Genomic DNA, 15349 nt, shown 5'->3' on the forward strand with positions numbered 1-15349 from the left:
CCTCACCCTGTCATACTCCTCATGACTTGGCTCATGTGGACGCGGGCCGTGGGACTGGAGAGCCTTGCTGTCAGCAAGCACTGGTGACAGGGAGGGGGCAGCTCTCGGGGGCTCAGAGCTCACCCGCGACATCACCGCTGTGTCTCTCGTGCGCGGGGCAGTTTAGGAATGGAGCACGACGGCCAAGGGAACCGCTGTGGGGACGAGGTCCGGCTGGGCAGCATCATGGCCCCCCTGGTGCAGGCTGCCTTCCACCGCTTCCACTGGTCCCGCTGCAGCCAGCAGGAGCTGAACCGCTACCTCCAGTGAGTACTGCTCAGCAGCCGCTGCCCTTCCACGGGGCAGCACGGGAGAACCATTCTGCCGCTCACCTTCAGTTTGATGTCAGTCCGCTCTGAATTATCCTCATTTCATTTACATCTGTTCATTTTCTGGACATTGGGGGACGCTGTATTTGCTGTCCTCTCAGGGCTGATGGAAGGCACTGTTATTAGTCTCATTGCTGAATTTCCTCCCTTCCTTCTCTAACCTCTAGCTGAGGGCTGCCTTGGCTACCCAGCAGCGTCGTGTCTGTCTTGCCATTTGTTGCTTATGATACCTGTCTGTGACAAGACAGTGCTGCCTAGAGAGGAAAATCTGCCCTTTAAGTGCTCAGGGCTTTTCTTGACTTTAGTAGCTATCCAAAGAGCGCATGGTTCTAGAATTAGTTCTTCAGCTCCTAATTTTTCTTTCAGTACCTTAAATGCAAAAGTTGTTTAAACAGCTTCATCCATGCCCCTTGCCTTCCTTTTTGGACCTGACGCTTCAGGCATTAGACCTGTGTGGGAGTTCCTGACAAATTCTGTTGTTTATGACCTTTTGTTTGCTCCTTACAGAAAAAAACTCTCCCCTTGTTATGTGCAAGTTGTAAGAAAAATATGGGAAAGCTACTACCATAACCAGCAAAAGCTGAAAATGAGCAGAAAAAATGTGTAGCAAAATACATGAAGTAAACATGAGTCAGTACTTTTGTCAGTATTTTTATTATTGTAGATATCCTAGGTGTGGCAATAAGGAATAAAAACATTGTTAGGGAAATGTGATTGTTTCAATTAGCAAGATCCTCCAGAGCTTTAGCCATTAAATAAAAATCATCTGGCCTAGAGGGCTGCTTTACGTTCTTTTAAGTACAACTATTTTTAAAATGTCTTATAACAAAGCAGAATGACGGTTTGCTTTGAAGTAAATCTAACCTCAAAATTCTGCTTTCAGCTATTGGTAACTTCAAGGCAACCTTAATGATTTCCAGGATAGGCTCGTGTATGGTGTCCTCATGTCTGTTAAATAACTGGGAGACATTTTCAGAGATCCTGTGGACTGTGCTGGTGTTGTGAATCAACCAATACTTACACTGTGTTAACCATCTGGTGGTACTAGCTTCAGTCCTTTGTGCTGGCATGACTTGGTCAGATGTAATTCTACAGGCTGTCCTCACTCCTTAGGAGCAGAGGAGAAGCTTCCACGTTGATCACACAGCAAGGAAACTTAGTTTAAACTATGGATGGAGTTGGGAACGATCAGGAGAAGCAGAGAGAGGGAACAAACCTGAGTGAAGTCTGCCAATGAGTCACTGCTTCTCAGGGAGGACACAGGGAAACTGTAAGTTCAGTGGTGTTCTGGGCTGGTTACTCTGGCCTCTGCTTTTGAAACCTCCCTTGAAAGACAGCTGCAGGCAGCAAGAAATTCCACAAACGGAAAATTAATTAAACTTTCTTTTCTTCTTGGTCTCATGTGGATTCTTCCTTTGATTCTTTTCTCATACGGAGCCTGTAGACTGATAGAAATTTACCTGCAAGCTAAATGGAAATTACAGTGGAAGGGCTTAAAAAAAGATGTGTAGAATCCATTGAAGGTGGATATGACATGCTAAAGTGAATGTGAGCGTAATTGCAATATTAGCTGCTCTTCAGGGCCAGCATCTGAGAAATTGTAGGCTCTATTTTGTTTGGAACAAAATGGCAATGAAACCAAAAACACTGTGCAAGCCTCACAGCCCCATCTGTTCCTGTAATTTTTGCCTGTTTCAGTTCCTACGATTGTCTGCGGGATGATCCCTTCGAACACGACTGGCCTTCCCTTCCACAGCTGCCAGGGATTCACTACTCCATGAATGAGCAGTGCCGATTTGACTTTGGTCTGGGATACATGATGTGCACAGCTGTGAGTACTTAACTTTAGCTTCTGCTAGTTCTCATCCAGCAGTGGTCTAAGTGTCTCTGAAATGTCCTTAATAGGGACAGCCTAGTGAAGCCCACAAGGAAAGATGTGCCCTCTTAGCTGTGAGCAAGGATTAACAACTGACTGTTGATATATATCTTATTCTAAAAATCTCTTGGTTTAGTATTTTTTTTTTTTAGCTGGAGTTACAGAAGTAATTATTGCATAGTTTCATAAATATCTGTAGCTGTCAAGCAAATAAACTTGGTGTGTTATTGAGCCTCCTCTTGCTGGCAGGTGGTTATTTTGCTACAAAACTCCCACCTGGATGTGAAGGAGATGGATTTGCTGCCACATCTTGTAGTGCTAGCACAGGGCAGCATGCTTTTATGATTCAATTTTATGGAAAGTGTGATGCATTTTGATACCTTGCAAGAGAAAATAGGCATGACAGCGAGTAAAGCAACTTGTAAGGGCTCTTGACATGGTTGGCTGTCGTGTATGAGGAAAACAAGAGGCAAAGTCTAAAGTTAAAGCAAGGCAAGATTAGTGCAATTCAGTGGACTGGCCTCAGAAAATAGTCTTCTGCAGCAGGACTGTGCCTCCCACATCCAACTCCTCAAGTAGAACAAAATATTAAATAGAAAGAGATGTTTTCAGCTGCTGGCAGCTGCTGACACGTAACATTTCTGCTTTCATTCCCATATGCAGGAATATATGTGCTGAGCATTTTCCCTAGATAATGGATGAGAACCTTTAGAGCTTAAGCTGTAGTACTGTGTCTTGACACAATTCCCTCTGATGTTGCCTTGGAAGAATGTCCCAGCCAAAGAGAATCTTTTCTTGCAGCCATTCTCCAGAGCCTGGGACATGGAGGCTTTCTATTTTTCTTTGTTCAGAATAGCCAAAAGCATGTCCAGACATCATGATTTAGTATGTTTTGTGGTGGGTGGTTCCCATCCTCTCCTATAGAAGCCTTTGCATTGTAGGTAAAATGTTGATTTATTCATTGCTTGGGGACCAGATCTCAAATTTCCATCCCCCTAAGAAGGGGATTACAGCAGCTGAGCTAAAGTCTGAGCAACTAATTTCCATCTCCCATGGGTGCACAAGGATTTTTTGCTTTGTTTGCCAAATGAAGCAGCCCTGTTTGGAGAAGCTGTAAAAGGCAGCATGTGTCTCACTGCCTGAGGAAACTGGTTGGTCACTTGTGTTAAACTATTTTTGCCTGACTTTATTCCATTGCATGCAGATGGGATCTCATCTCAGAGTCATGATTCTGTATGCTCAAATATTCAATCCACAGACATCGTGGTGTTCCTCAGGAATCGGCGCTAACAGCTGGCGTTTTATACCTAGGAAAGGAACCCCCCATCTGCAGCTTCTGTTGCATTTTAAAGAGAGAGCTCTCTCAAAGCATCATCCACTCTGATTTTTTCCCTGTGTTCCAGTTCCGTACGTTTGATCCCTGCAAGCAGCTGTGGTGTAGCCACCCCGAGAACCCCTATTTCTGCAAAACAAAGAAAGGGCCTCCGCTGGATGGGACCATGTGCGCACCAGGGAAGGTGAGAGCTGGGGCCCTGTGTACCCATGTGCCCATCTGTGCTTGTGTGCAGCTGGGGATGTTCCCCTCAAAATCAAGAGGAAAAAGAGAAGAGACTGTCTGGAGGACCTGAGGTTTGCTGAGATGCAGGGCGAACTCCTGAGTACAAGTGAAGTGCTGAGCATTAGCTCAGTTGTTTAGAGCATGATGCTAATAGCACATGAGTTTGATCCCTGTAGGGGCCATTCACTCAGAGTTGGACTTGATGATCCTTGTGGGTCACATCCAACTCAGAATATTGTGTGATTCTGAGCAGTGTGAGGGGAGGACATGGGGTGATGACTGGCATGTCCTTCATGGCCACTCTGGGACCATTAAACCCCGTCCTCAGGCAGGTCATGGCAGTATCTGCCCCACGCAAGTCTCTGTGACAAAGCCAAAAATGGGGAAATTTCCGCTCTCCTATGACTCTTCTGAGGTCAGGATGTTGTGCTTGGATCAGCAGTGTTGCCGTGGTGCTGCCTGGCCTCCCCCGTGCGGGGCTGCAGTGGGGGCTGGAGACACAGCCAAGCCACGGCCGCTGGAGCTTCCCAGCGGGAAAGGATGGACGTGGGAGTTGAGTGCCAGCTCGAGAGAACCCACATGACAGCACAGAGGGACTGTGAGCAGAGAAGGGCAGGTCGGTGGAGGTGGATTTGCTGGTTTGATGAGAGCCCAGGGAGGCACGAGGAGCAGTGGAGGGACAGTGTGAGGTGACAGAGGCTCAGAGAGCTCTGGCTGCTCAGCCACCACGCTGGAGCTGCTCCCAGCCATCCTCCGTGGAGATCACACTCTGCTCACAGTGGGTCTGAACTCCAAGTCCTTTGAAGTATGATGAAAAAAACCTGGCTTCTCTGGGCTTTGGATGCAGTGACTGAGGGGGAGAGGAAGATGTCGCTACTTGGAAAGGTTTTTTTACAACCCAATGCATGACATCATTTATGCGATAAATGAACCATATTAGCAGCTGCTGTTATGGTTTGAAAAGTCTTTTTTTATGAAAACATGTTAAATTAATTCCCCAGCAAGTCATGCTCTCTGCAAACCACTCCCTTCTGGTTTTCTCTTCTTTAAATTATTCCTGTTATAAAATCTTTGTTTCTTATTAAAAAAACCTATGAAATTAAAAAAAAAAATTAGGTTGCAATCCAAAATTTTGGACAATTTATTTGGATACACTTTTCTTTATCTTGATTTTTATATTACAAATATTCATGACCCCAAACTGAAAAATACAGTTATATTCCATTTTGTTGCATCACCCTCTTCCTTGAGCTATTCATTCATTTTAGTATTTGAACAGAAATGAGGAGAAAAAAAGAATTTGTAACCCTACAGTTAAGGATCTGTCAGTGCTTCCATTATAAACAGTTTGTCAGGATATTATGCAACTCAGCTGTAAAAATTTTCTTTGGACTGGAACTTGGGATCCAAGGCTTCAGCAAGCTGTGCAGACAGCCAGGCTTTTGAGCTCAGCAGAGATGCAAGAGAGTATGTGCACATTCTGAAGTTTCAGTAGATGATAGGACTCTGACTGTTTTATTCTCAAGGGAGCTGTCCCAGTTTTTTGATAAATAAAGTTGCTGCCACCTTCCAGAAGAACCTGAGAAAATGATGTACAATGAAAACCATTTTATTAGGTAAGGCTCAGCAGTCTGAACTAAATGTTTTGGGTTTTTATAAAATAGCGTGAGTTGGGAAGGTTATATAGCTGACTTTATGTATCTGAGCTCAGCGTTTGACCAGTGTATTTATTAGATGTTGGTGTTTTTAATACAGGTACATCAGATCAATGCTTTTACATCTGTTCCTTTCATTTTTGTCCCTGACCTTGATTTTGCCTTCCCCTTCACTCTCTTCACCAATTGGGACAATACCAGAGGCTCTTGCCTGAATGCACAGGGCTGTAAAATGCATTTATTGCCCAGATCTGGGACTCAGTTACTGTGGGGCAGCTTCCTTTCAGGTACATCTCCCAGTATACCTCATCAGCACTTGAGAAAAAGGAAAATCATTTCAAACATGATCTCTTATTTTCTTTGGAATCATGCCAGAAAAGAAAAGCACAGAAACATAAGCAATTAAAGATGCTGATTGAGAAAGGTTCACTTGTTTCTCACCTTAGAGATTTGGAGTTTTCATGATTTCATACCACTAATTCCCAGGGCCTATTTTAAGCTCAGACCAATCACAACACTGCTGATGTCTCACAGAAACATCCTGGCTTTGCTGCAGCTGAGGGGACCGGATGCCAGAAATGAAAGTGGTGCTGGGGAGGCAAACACGGCGTGTGGTGCATGGATACCCTCACCCAGGGCTGGTGTTCACACAACTGATAACTGATCCCAAATTTAGCAAGATGCCATTGAGGAGAATCCAGCCCAGCTGCCTCCTTCCTGACTGGTGGTCAAGGGGAAAGTGCAGCCATGTGCGAGACATGAAATCTGTAGCATATTTTTGGCAGGCAGGATGGTAAGGGGCATGTGTCTGCACCCCCAGGTGTGTCCTGGACCCAGCAGTGACCTTTTGAAAGGGAAGATGAGGCTTTCTAATGCTGTGTTTCTGATTTCTAATTCTAATTTCTAATGTCTATATGTGTGCATATATGTGTGCAGATAAGTGTACATTTATGTAAATGTTTGTAAGCTGTTCTGTGCCTGTGGTTATTTGAACTAAGTTGCCAAAAGAGTGAGGTTCTGCCATTTTGAAAACTCCTTAATAAGTCTTCTTGTGCAAATGGAGATACTCAGCAACCATTACGTTAATTGGCAGCAAACTAATAATTGACTGGGTTTAAAGATTAAAAATTAACACAATCTCCTGGAGCTTCCCAGTCAGAAAAAAAGCTTTTATTTTGACAGTATCCTAAAGGAAATAGAATAATTTATATTGCTCCCAGCTTTATTTTTTAAAACCATGTTGAGTTTTCAATAGCAAGAGGGAAGTGTCTATCAGTTTTGTGAGGCTTTGATGATGCAACCCCTTGCAATGGTGACATTACCTTCCACAAAATAACTCCAGTGTGTAAAGTTAAGCAAATGGAGGTTCAGAGTCTTACTGTGGAGTCAAAGACACTCCAAAAATTGCTATAGTAAACCATGCAGACAAGACATAACTGTGCAAAGCTTAACTCTGCCCGGCATTCTGTAGATTGAAAGAAAACATATGCTGCCAGCTGATAATTTATTTACTTGTATACAGTTCTGTCAGCTCTAACATTAGCCTCAGGCTTCTGAATCCAGGCAAACTTCAGAAATCTATCATCAGTTTTTGTTATTCCATTTTTTAAAGCTATTACTTTTCTGGGGAGACATTTATGTTGACTGGAGTAGCTAACTGCTCTCCACAGGGTAGAAATAAAACCCAGAGTCAGTCACGCAGGGAGATCACATGCTTGAGTCCATCTGCTTGCTGCAGTGACTAACATCAAGGTTTGCACCACCTGAGCCTCCTGTTTTTTCCTTTTCTTGGAGAGAGGTAAGAGCCTGGTAGCTGCCCCTGCCAACCAAGCTGATGTTGCTCTTGGATTTGGCTTCTGTGCCAAGGATCCAGCACAAACCTAGCAGGTCTTCTCTTTGCTTGCACTGTGCTAATGAGATGATCTGAGTAAAACTTGGAATGATTTTTTACTCTGTCAGGAAAGGAAGGGAATGATTAAATATTGAAATAAATAGATATTTTGAGACGAAAAATGGACCAAGAAAAAAGGTTTCTGAAAACACTAATGTGTACTCAAAGCAATCCAGTTAATTTCCCACTGAGAAAGCTGACCTCAGCTTCTCTCAGAGACAGGAGACAGATGGGTGAGTGTGTGCCCTGTTAGTCACCACAGAAACAGGAAGAATACTTGATTCTCCACTGAAGAAACTTTTACTGCCTCAGAGTAGTCCTCAGTGTTGGAACTTCCACTTCATCCCTTGCAACTAATTACTCTCAAACAGATGGAGCAGAGCAGGCCAGCTTGTGTGTGATGTGGAATACAAATAAATAAGTAACCCCCTCCTGATGGGACTTCAGGAAAGTGAGGAGAACTGAGCAGCCCCAGCTATGGTGCAATATGAGGGGGTACTTAGGAGATACTGGAGCATCAAGTGAGGAGATCAGTGAGGTGCCCATTGCTGCCCAATATAAAATAGTTACAGACACCTACAGAAGATCTTCAAGTCTTTTCTTGGAAAATTGACTTGCAGATGTGTTAAGCCCACAGGAACACACTGGCTCTCTTTTTGGCATCCGCAGCAGTTGTTTCAAAGAACTGCTGAAAACAGCAGTGGAATGTTTTACTGCAAGAAATTTAAGCTCCCTGTCCTGGAAATTGCACTTGTTTTGGACCGCCCTCTTTTCCAGAAAAATAGGCAAGACTGCAAGAAGTCATCTTGTCTTCAGCTAAGAAAACAATTTGCATTTACCCAATTTTTTCTCATTTAAAAAAAAAAAAAGCTTTAATATGCTTCATTCTTTAAGTGAAACCCCGTGTTTATGAAGGAAATAGTGCTTGAAATTGGCTCTTTTCCACCTCATTATGTAGTTAATGTAGTCACAATAGAAAGGGTTGGCTTTAACTTCCTTTCTTACACTGGAGATGGCTCTGTCTCTGGTTTTACCTTCTTATGCATTTTCTTGCACAGATCTGCACAGAGTAAGATTCCTTAGTGAATCATTTTGTTTTCTGTAGGCTCCTTTCTTTTAATCTACAAAAAAAGGCAGAGCTGGGAATGACTCATTTTACACAAATGCTTCTCTCCTAATAGTTCTGCCTCAGCTTCCCAACAATCAGCATCTGACCAGCTTCTCCACAAAATATCAGTGCTGCTCTTCCCTTTACACAGCAGAGTCAATAACACTTTTCCATATTTGCCTTCCAGCTCAAGGACCTGTCTCAATGTCAGAGAGAAGGTCTATTAGAGGTTGTTACAAACCTACATCCTGCTATTCTTGACTAAAATAGGGGAAAGAGGCTGGGAAACACAGCGTCATCACGTCTCTCTCTCTCTCCTCCATGAGTCCAAGCACTGGATTCTGGATCATCACATAATGAACATAGGCTAAATGGCTCCTGAAATGGATTTGGTCACTGCTGTGGAGCTTACACCTGAGCAATGCAGCAGCCTGATAAAAGGATGTGTGAGCAAGCACCAATCAGGAGCTGTCACTTCACATCTGCTTCCAAGCCTGGCTGAAATGTCTATTGACAAGCTGAAACATTGCCAGCTTCCCCCGCATCGCTGAATGGTCCCCTGGCTGCGCAGGGCCCCACGACTCAAACTGTTTGTTCAAACAAACTTCTCTAAAGCCATAAGTAAACAGTCCCTGAAGGGTACAGCCCTCTGCTTCTAAACCAAAAAAAGCAAAGGACATATTAGCATTTTGCATTTCTTTCATGCTTTGCTGAATTATCTCTTGTCCTGTCAAACTTCTAAGAAAAATGCCCATTACAGCTCTGGAGCAGGATTGGTATAATTGGCTTTGTGGTAACTCATCTATTTCATAGGTTTTGACTTCGAATATCTGAAGTTATGGGAAAGAAAAAAATAGTTGAAACCTAATTTCTACTCTCTCTTCTACTCCTTGTCCAACCAAATCAACCCCAAAATAAATTACATAAATAAGGAGCCAGTCACTGAGCAGATTAGTGAATCAGTAAGCTGTGCCTTGTCACCATTCTACTAACGATTCTCTCTTTAAATTCAGCATTATTAATGATTATCCTTCACTTTTAGATTTGCCTTCCAGATCACTAATCGCTCTATGCTCAAGAATGCTCCCCTGTTATGTATCTTCTGATTTTGTTTTTGCTGGCAGCATGCATTTAGCCATATGCTTGTCTTGTGCAGCCTGCCAAATTCCTGCGTTCCAGGGCTTGTTAAGCTGTGTAAAATGTTGTTGTTGACTTGAATGTTAAGGAAAGTAAGTGACTGATTTCACTTGTTGTTGCAGCCATCTGTGCTCCTGAGCCAGAGCTCTTGTCCCAGCAGTAACAGTTAACGCAGACAAACTGTGACAGTCTCATGCAAAGTCATTTGTTTGCTGGAATATATTTTCCAGCACCCACACTTCATCAGTAGACTTTTATGAAGGCAGAAATAGTACTGAAAGGGGCCAGAATCTTGTGATCCTTGAGAAGAACTCTTTCTGACTCCAGCTGAGAAAAAGTTCCTTGATTAGGGACTGGAGAAATTGGTGGAAAGGCATTGAAAGGTTTCTTTAACAAGAGATGACAGAACAGATGATCAGTACTGGAGCTATGAAGGCTCTTAAAGAAATAAAATAAATACCTTAATGCTTTGGGGAATGTAGCAAATTCTATGTTTCAGCTGCTGTAGAATGACTGTATTAAAAACCAGGTAAAAGAAAGGAGAAAGTGTGGTAGGGTGTGATGATCTGTGCAGCTGTAGGAATGTCCAGGGCTGTCCCTAAGGAATGCCTCCTGGTTTTTTGGTCTGGTTTATCATGAGATCTCCAGGGAGACACTGTAGAAGTTTTTATTTAATAGCATTAATTCTTACAATGTGAGCTTGCTTTAATTCCACAACACTTTGCATTTATTATAGGAATATGGGTGTGGATTTGGGAGCGGCTGGGCAGGATGGTGGTGTGGCCAGAGCTCCTGACAGTGCTGCCTGGAGAGGCTGCAGGCAGTAGTGGAGACAGCATGTTACTGTTAGCCTCCAATACTTGGGATTCTGCCATTCCCCTTAAATTATATCCCTGCTGCAGACAGGTGATGAGGAAATGCAACACTGAGAACAGTTTAACAAACTTAGTAGACTTGAAACTTGCATGCACACATGTACATACTGAACAAGTAAGGTTGTAAAATCTGTGCGAGTTTTGGGATCATGGGCACAATCTGACAGCAAGTCCCTCTGCTTTCTACTGGAGAGGTAAAAAAATCCAGAACTTGTGCTGAAAATTACAATGTGTGGTACAACAGCTTCTCATCTGATACAAGTTAATCATCTAATCATTCTGACATCTGATTCCGTCTTTCAGCATTGCTTTAAAGGTCACTGCATCTGGCTCACACCAGACATCCTGAAGCAGGATGGACACTGGGGGGCATGGAGCAAGTTTGGCTCTTGTTCCCGCACGTGTGGCACCGGGGTGAAGTACAGGACCCGGCAGTGTGACAACCCTCAGTAAGTGACAACCCTCAGTAAGTGACAACCCTCAGTAAGTGACACCCCTCGGGCTCCACTGATGTGCAGGGGCTGCACGGGGAGGATCCTCAGTGCATGACCAGTGAAGGATGCCGGGTGGTGCTTGTTAAATCTGACCTATAGCATAAGTTGTCAGAATTTCTACTTTTGGCCCTTAGCAAGTCATGAATCATCTTTATTTCTCGGTTTATCCATCCACTAAACTGGTTATGCACTTAGAAGGATCTTGAATATGGTAATACTTGAAAGTGCTGTGTAAAGCATAAGTAAAAGTTTAGGGTCCTATATATCTCATTTTAAAATGTGAATATGAAATAATAGCAGTAATTTACTGGATTTTTTTTAAAAACCTTTTAAAGAGTTTTTTTTAAAATCTACCTTTTAGGATATTTCAACAAGAAGGTCTTAAAATATTTTCAAACGGTTTTCATTCCAAGTTGGAACAAAGCTCCTGAGATCAGAACCTTCCCCAAAGTTAATTTTAGGAATTTTGAATTCCTTTATTCCTGAATTTCTTGAATTCCTTTATTCCTGAATTCCTGAATTCTTGCTTTAATAACTTATATATGGGTCATCTAGATAATGTAGGAATGATTCTATTCCAGTAGCAGTGGAAGTAAAGTATACTTAATACAAATTATATGAAATGTGTAATTATTGCTCTTAGTGTGGCATCATAAAATGTTAAGGTCCTAACAGCAAGAACTAAAACAATTGTCAGAATGAAATGATTTTAAGAAAGAAAATATTTTTAATGTTGAATTTCTTGGTTTATTGATAAAGCAATTGAACTTGACTAGCGTTGAAAATCATCTTATCATTGATTTTTCTAAATTGAGTTTTATGAAGCAGCATTTTCTGGTGGAAATTTTTTTCTGTTAAGAAAACAGAAAAAATTTCCAGTTCTTTTTTCAGCCTTTATTACTTTGGCAACAGGGAGGTGACCTTTATAATTGTGGGCACAGTTTTAGTTGTAAAACCTATTTGCATGTAGGAAAAGCCTAATGTACTATTGAAACATTTTCTGTGTTTCCTGGAGGAGGATGAAAACCCAGCTACAGATCCTGAGTTTTGCATTGCCGGATCTGCCAGGGGTCTGGTGCACATCTGCCTGGGGGCACAGCACTGAGCTGGGCTCTGCTGCCTTTGCTGCTGCTTTAGGGGTGAATGGGAATGAGTTCTGCTGTGCTTTCCTTTCCTGGCTACACCAAGAAAATGGCTTTTCTTGCCTTTATCAAGTAGTTTGAACCCCTGCTTGCAGAAGTTGCTTTTTAACAGCTAAATAGTGACAGCAGGTTTTGAAAGGAAATATGTATTTTACATATCAGAAATACAGCCCTGACTTCATTAAGTGCTGACTGATATGACTTGGAAACAAATTGCTCCTCAAAAGATTTGATAGACAATAATGGCAAAACTAACCATGGGTTTCTCTCCCTGTCACAGTCCTGCCAACGGAGGCCGCACATGTGTGGGGCCGAGCTACGAGTTCCAGCTGTGCAACACCCAGGACTGTCCCAAGGACTTTGAGGATTTCAGAGAGGAGCAGTGCCGGCAGTGGGACCCTTACTTCGAGTACCAGAACACCAAACACCACTGGCTCCCCTATGAACATGTAGATGGTGAGCAGCCCCTCTCCTGTGAAAACTAAAATCAGTTGCAAATATAAATAAAAGTTACATAGGGAGGGGTAAAACTTTTTCCTGGGAAATCATACCTCCTAAATCTCTTAGGAGTTGTTTGGAGGGATCAGTGAGTGTATGAGTGATTCAATTTATACAGTGCACTTGGATTTTCAAAAAACTGACAATGACAGCTGTTAAATGGATTTTCCATGAGGTAAAAGGGAATGGTTTTGCATGGGAGGATGGCCTGTTCTCAGAGCTGCAGAAGGATCTTGTGACACAAGAGGGCAAAGGAAGTTTGGTGTTAATGAATGCCAGTAATGGATGTGGGAGTAAAAACTTTTGTGTGTGTGTGTATGGATCTGTACAATGGTGGGCTCTGAAGAGAAAGGCTGGGAGGTGGAAATAGCTTTAGGAAAAGATCATTTCATGAAGGAAGAGATGGAGAACACTGACCTGCCCCCGTGTACCTGCACTCTATGTCTGCACTTGAAGTACTCAGCCAGTGCAGCTCAGGTTGTGCCCACCTCACTGCTGCCCACGCTGCTGAAAAACCCACAGCTGAACTCAGGCCAGAATAAAGCAAACATAAATAATGACTTCTGGATGAGGAGAGTCTGGATAAAGCAGGACTTTTCACCCTGGAAAAGCAAGGATGTAGATTAAAAAGATAGAGTTACAGAGTTGTGAGTGGCCCAAAGAGACTGAACGTGGAATGATTATTGAGTTTCTCATAACACAAGCCTGAGAACATCAAATAAAATTATCGGGTGGCAGATCTAAAACAAATAAGAGGAAAGACTTAACACAAAACTAATCTAATTATCTTGAAATTTGCTGCCACAGAAAGTTGCAGATGCCAGAAAGTTTTAGAAAATATTTTGAAAAATTCTTGACAGTTCTACAGTCCATTAAGAGCCATTAAAACCAAGCTCCAGCCATGATTTTGGAAGTCCCCAAGCTGCAGTGTAGGAAGAACTGGGAGAATGTTCTGAGAAAAGTTTCCAGTTTGTTCCTGTGTCTTCCTGCAAATGCTGTTGGCACTCTTGGAGGCAGCTGTTGGGTTGGGTGGGTGCTGGCTCTCAACCAGCAAGGTCAGGCTGATGTTGTGGCCTCTTGACAGACATCACCTCCTAGCACAAAAATGTTCCTGTTCCTGTTAATGCCTTGGCTTAACTGCCAGTGCAAGTGCAGCTGGCTGATTTGGGCCATGTCTGCTCTTGCCAGAAAACCACTGCGAAGTTTTACCAAACAAAAAGGCAGAGGGCAATGAGCCTCAACTTGTTGAATGAGCAGTGTGAGCTGCTCACTGGTTTTGAACCCTGTCACTTCACTTGAATGACCAATCCTTGAGGGCAGGGATGGCCTGGCATGGGGCAGGTTCTGGGCACCCACCCCATCCTCAGCCCAGCTCCCATCACTGGGAGGGGAAGGATCACTTTGGGTGAATCATTTTGCATTCCAGTGAGAGGATACTCTGCCAGAAATTAATAGCAAATTCCTATAATTAATTTGCTTGACTTTCTTCCCAAACAGTTCTCAGAGTTCCCTCATTCTTTTCATGCCATCTTGGTCAGTCTGGGATTTTCAAAGGCACAGGCACAGCCTCACAGCTTAATTTCATGAAATAGCTTTGCTGGCACAGGGTGAAGGGATGAAGGCTGTGGCCTGCAGGACCTTTGCTTATGCTTTAGCCTTTGGAGCAGTCTGCTGCAAAGACCAGTGAAACAAATCGGATTTTTTTCAATTAAATTCAAGGGCTTCTGGGTCAGAAACCAGCTCATTGATGTCTGAGCACTGATCCCTGGGCACTGCTGGTTTCCAATATAACTGTGGTATAACTGCAGACACCTTGAGAGTTACATTTACCTGTGCAGGGTTATTAAAGGGAACAGCTTTTGTGTGAAAACAAGGCCAGAGACGAGCTTATGCTTGAACTTCAATCTATTCAAAACTCCCTTTTGTAAGGATAAGGCATATCAGTGACATACTTGTGAGGATAATGCAGTTGTGGCTCAGAAGTGACATAAATCCATACACTTCACAGGCAGCTCAGCTGGACGTGTCTGACACATTGTGCAGGGCATAAGAACAGAGAGGAGTGCCTCGTGCTGTGGGCAGAGAAAAGCCACTGAGCTGGGCTGCACCCCAGTGTGTCCTTGAGCATCCCATGCCCCGTTGTGCCGTGGCCTGTCTCCTGTTCCAGGCCCTCTGGGCCTCCCAGGTCCTCACCCCCACCACAGACTCCTGCACTGTGCGTCTGCCAGGGCAGCAGGGAGTGACTCTGGCTGTGAGCTCCAACCCCAGGTAAATGAGAAGGACTCAGAGAGCAGGGAGTGGACAGGCACACCATCACATCCGTGCTCCTGTGCCTCTACTGTGTCCAGCACCAGTGAATAGGAAAAAAATAATTCTTTGCAATAACAGGGTCTAATTTAACAGCACTTGCACATTTACTGTTCCCATGGAGCAGTGGGAGCAGAACCATCTCTAAAATAAAGCCCTTGTACAGAGTTGTTGGCACCCAGTCAGACCTGCTGATATTTTCATTTAATCTCATGTGGTGAATGTGTGGTATGTGTGGGGTGGGGGTGGGTGCATACCCAGGGGTGGTGTGTACACATCCATCTCTGGTGTGTACACATCTATCGTGTGCACAGCCTAATGTTTCTAATATATACAGTAGGTCTGTCATTGTTATGATCTTAATAGCCTCCTATTAAGAATTTGCACCAAAGAAAGTACCTGTTTTAATAGACTAGACCCTGGATTTTTAGCATGACTTC

The 15349-nt window shown here is 43.4% G+C and overlaps 1 protein-coding gene across 1 annotated transcript in view; it reads left to right on the forward strand.

Annotated features, from left to right (window-relative positions):
- Positions 1–15349, forward strand: part of ADAMTS2 (ADAM metallopeptidase with thrombospondin type 1 motif 2) — a 174400-nt gene that overhangs the window by 138991 nt on the left and 20060 nt on the right. Inside the window, exons 8-12 of the mRNA XM_005523547.3 lie at positions 162–305; positions 2067–2199; positions 3648–3761; positions 10772–10917; positions 12385–12560. Coding sequence (XP_005523604.2) covers positions 162–305; positions 2067–2199; positions 3648–3761; positions 10772–10917; positions 12385–12560 — 713 coding nt within the window. The remainder of the gene's footprint in view (positions 1–161; positions 306–2066; positions 2200–3647; positions 3762–10771; positions 10918–12384; positions 12561–15349) is intronic.

This window comes from Pseudopodoces humilis, chromosome 17, assembly GCF_049639895.1.
Source record: "Pseudopodoces humilis isolate 2021_Gansu_Grassland_sample_001 chromosome 17, ASM4963989v1, whole genome shotgun sequence".
Taxonomy (NCBI): domain Eukaryota; kingdom Metazoa; phylum Chordata; class Aves; order Passeriformes; family Paridae; genus Pseudopodoces; species Pseudopodoces humilis.